Source organism: Lolium rigidum, chromosome 6, assembly GCF_022539505.1.
Source record: "Lolium rigidum isolate FL_2022 chromosome 6, APGP_CSIRO_Lrig_0.1, whole genome shotgun sequence".
In the NCBI taxonomy this organism is placed as follows: Eukaryota; Viridiplantae; Streptophyta; class Magnoliopsida; order Poales; family Poaceae; genus Lolium; species Lolium rigidum.
Window position 1 is genome coordinate 128861696 of NC_061513.1, and position 4390 is coordinate 128866085.

The window sequence follows — 4390 nt, forward strand, 5'->3', positions numbered from 1 at the left end:
CGGGACGTGTGTGACGAGGCGTGGCGAGGCGGGCGGCGGAGGAGGAGGCGTGCGCGAGGGCTCTCTCTCTTCTCACTCACTTACTAGGACTAAAATAGCCCATCTTATATACCACTTCAACTCTCTCCCAACTAGCAATATGGGACTAAACTTTAGTCCCACCCCTTGCCATTCCCATATGGAGCAAGAGAATTTCAGAATTTGTATTGGAACATGGGCTAAGGCCCAAGGCCAAATTTCAGCAGAGAAAGCTTGCAAATGGGGTCATGCAGCCATCCCCGAAGAGCAAGATTGTCCGCCATTCAGATCTTGCGATATGCAAGAAGCCAAGCAAATAATTTTCATTAGGCTCCCCATGAGCTCTCTAAATCTTCCCCATGTCATAGGGGGCATGTGCTCCCACCGATGAACTGGCACTTATATGCCGAAGCCGTCGTGTAGATACACTTCGTCCATCTCCAAATCATAGAGGTTATATTTACCAAACCTAAGGTCGTTGATATTTAAAAATACACTTGACTAACTCTCCATGTGAATTAATCATAGTCATAGATAAGATGAAATCAACAGCCTAAAGAAAACGATGATGTGTCTAGTTTGCACGAAGAGATGGACTATCATAAGTAGAGTTAGTGATTTTTTGCTGTAACAAAAGTATAGATTTACACGCTAAATGCATCAAAACATCCATTTACTCAAATATAAAAGTAGCCATGCAATTGTTAAGCTTAATTCTTTTTATTTGTGTACTCACAGATTACTAGATATACATGGATCATTTGACTTTACACCAACCCTGCAGGCGGGCAAATAGACGCACACAAGAAGAGATATAATACTTACAAAGGTAGGTCGATAAAAATGAACGAATATTACACACACGCACATCCACGCAAAAGGACGAGTACCGGAGTTCGTAGCATTATCGACTTGGCAGCTGAACTGGTAGGAGATCGACGACAGCTCTTGCTTACGAAATCAAAAGCCCGCGAATTTTGATTTGATAACGTCGACTTCGTCCTCGCCCATGAGGAACGTCTTGGTTAGCACCTCCATCGGCATGGCCGGCTTGGTCGCGAAGAGCGAGAATGTTGGCACTACCAAGCCCGGTGACTGCGAGTCGAACATAGCGACGAACACCGCGTCCCCGGCACCGACATTGAGCTGGAAGTGCTGCAGCCCGCGTGGCACGACGCAGAGCTCGTTCTCCTTCACCACCTTGGAGTAGAGCCGGTTGGCCGACGACGTGAACCCGACCATGACCTCGCCCTTGAGCACCAGCACCAGCTCCGAGCCCCGAGGGTGCGAGTGCGGCGGGTTGAGGCCGCCTGGTGCGAGGTCGATGCGCGCGATGGAGAGCCCCAGCGTGTTCAGGCCAGGGAAGGCCGACACCGTGGCGCGCGTGGTGTTGGCGCCGAAAGGGTTGCTTGTGCTGGGCCCGGAGACGATGGCGGTCGAGAAGAAGTCCTCGTCCACCACGGTGGCAGGCGGCTTGCACGCGAACCCGTCGAGCGCCGTCGCCGCCTTAAGGTCGGCCACACAGAAGTCCTGGAGCGGCGTCGGGTCCGAGAGGACGCACGGCACCGCGGCGAGTGCGGCGGTGACCACCAGCACCTGGAGCACAACAGAGCGAGCCGATGCCATCGGATATTCAGATGTGATGCGACCTAGTACACGAGTCGGTCTTGTGGTCCGGCCTTGGGTATACTGTAGAGTAGCAAAGTCCTGCCGGTGGTGACTTCGTGTTGCCGTTCGTTCTTTATATAGAGCTAGCTGCATCGGTGGTGCATGCGCGCGGATGGAGTCCATCAACTAGTTTTTCTAGGAAAGGATATTGAGACCCCCTCTGCATGGAAAACTTCCGTTTGAATGTTACCCTTAAGATATTAACTAAGGTTCTAGTTAGTATACTTATTCATGCCATAATGGGTGTTATTATGCCTACACAACCTGCACTTTTGAAAGGGGGGTTTCTGTTTTACATGAGGTGTTGAATAATATGCACAAAAATAAGAAATAAACATATCCACCGATAGAGAAAATCGTTTCAATGGTGTCAAAAAACTACCCTTAGTGGTGTGGATTTGGCACACCACTGATGTCGCATCACTGATATTTGGTACGTGTGGCATGTCCTCGCCACACCACCGGTATTTGTCATACATGTGGCGTGCTGAGTCCCACACCACATGTACAAATTGTCTAGTGGCGTGTGAATTAGTAAGCCAAGCCACAATGTAATCATCTGAAATGAAAAATACACCGCTATTATTGAAACTAGCAAGGTGGCCCTCGCATTGCGAGGGCATCACCTTTAGCATGACAAAAGTGATTCAAATGCGACTAAAGTATGAAGAGGTACCATAGAGCTTCTGTGAGCCCATCTTTCCACTATCCCAGTAATAAAAGAAAAATTCCCACTTCCAGCATGTAGACCGCCCATGCCCCCACCTATCCTTCTCATTTCCCCTTGTTTCTCCCCACCACCGACCACTGAGAAGACCACCCCAAACCGCCCTCCATCCTTGTCGGCGGAATCCGCTGCTACTGCTTCCGGTTTACCTTGGCCACGAACTGGCGAGGAGCTCCCCGCCATAACGTACTCACACACCGCCGCCGCCAAGTCCACCCATCAGTGGCGATGCTGGATTCCCGTCGACTTTCTCTGGCTTTACACGCCACCGCCTACTCGAGTTAGATGTTTCATGGTCTCCATGCTGCTGTTCGTCGCCTTCCTCTTCTGATAACAACGCTGGTGTCTACCTGGTCCACCAAGGAATCCACCACCAATCGACCAATGCATAGACCAACTCCTTGAATTCACCACCGAATCGACCATCGTGCCGCCACGACACATTCTCCTCCGACGGCATGACTTGGGGGCATGGGAAGGAGTTGTCGGAGTGGAATCCTCCGGCGGAGTGGCTCTTCCGTCTCTCCTAGATTCCCATGTTGCCCCGCACCATCGTCTTCAAGCGGCCGGCGGGGAGGTGGATCCTCCTAATGAACCACACCACTATGTGTGACTTCTCGGCACTCTGCCCTATGGGGACATACACGCCGAGGAGGAGGCGGGTGGGGGTTGGCGGCGCTAAATAAGTTGCGTGTGGGATGGATGAGGGTGTCCTTTTCCCTTGACCCGTGGATGAGGGTGTCGGTGGGTAGAAAATAGAGGATGTGCGGGTCGGTCGGTCCGTTTAATCGTTTAACGGTGTTAAATCACATCTACGGTGCAAAAAAATACTCTGTAGAGTGATCAAACGGCTGGTTTAGATTGCACAGCTAGCCTCCATGGCGGCCCGCTATTTTGCATGTAGTGGTTTACAAAAGCACGAGATTAACTGCCATATATGTTGCTTGGAAATAATAATTTATAATGGACATCAATTGCTCCATATTTGTACACAATAAGTGTGCGAAATTTTATATCCTTAATCTCGATCTGGTTGACGTCGGACTTCTTCAACACAATTTTGTGTATCGTCCAATGTTTATGCATGTAGGCAAAGGGTGCAGAAATTACCAGCATGATTAAATCCTTGAGCAGAAATTAGTACGCGCGCAGGAACACCGTACCATCAAATTATAATTACGTAGCTGACTTTGTTTTGATTACAACGACCATTAATTTAAATTTGCCCGTGTTTGTATGCATGTCTTGCAGTCCATATATCTATCTTGAGTTGATGGCCGTAACTTAATGCATGTAGTTCATGTCAATACTTAATCCTAATTGCACCGGATGCTGGTCGAGCAAGCGGCGACGGTTGTGTGGTTCAAATTGGAAAAAAAAAGTATCTAATTCATGGTGTACGTGTGGCTCATCACTGATTAATGGCGTCAAACTAAAATTGCCAGCATGAAGAGACGTTCTTTTGTTTAAGGAAGAGATACCAAATATAGTATGGGCTTCATAGCAATAACGTGCTAAATTTTTGGCATGCATGTCCGCTGCCACGTATTGGTGCACCGGATTTACTTTTTGTTTCTGATATATGGTGCAATAGTTTCCGTTCCTAATCGGTACATAGGAACGTGTCAATCATGATTATATAGTTACGTAACTATTAGATTCCTATTAAATCCTAACCATAAAATTTAGATCCAACAGTCAAAATAATTAGGATGATGTGGATTAAGATGGTGTCTCTATTTTAAAAGCTCTGCATTTTGCTTTTAATATATAATAGATGATAGATTAACAACAAAACGAAATTCAAAAATATCAGCATGTTGGCATATAGAGGACTTAACATATAGTTCACCATCCAATCTGTAGATGCAGGCTCCTCATGAAGTCCCTCCATCAGTTGATGGCCAACTGTCACGTGGCCATCTTGCAACATTTGGTAACCAAGGTTGATTATGGCACTAGGTGCTCCAACACGTA

At 47.7% G+C, this 4390-nt stretch overlaps 1 protein-coding gene across 1 annotated transcript; it reads right to left on the reverse strand.

Moving 5' to 3' along the window:
* Positions 1–978: 978 nt before the first annotated feature.
* Positions 979–1644, reverse strand: LOC124660749 (germin-like protein 1-2). The gene has a single exon (XM_047198563.1). It carries the CDS (start codon positions 1642–1644, stop codon positions 979–981), a length of 666 nt encoding a protein of 221 aa, XP_047054519.1.
* Positions 1645–4390: the final 2746 nt, after the last annotated feature.

Coding starts and splice junctions, on each gene's coding strand:
- LOC124660749 (XM_047198563.1), bottom strand. CDS start 1,644: ATGGCATCGGCTCGCTCTGTTGTGCTCCAGGTGCTGGTGGTCACCGCC.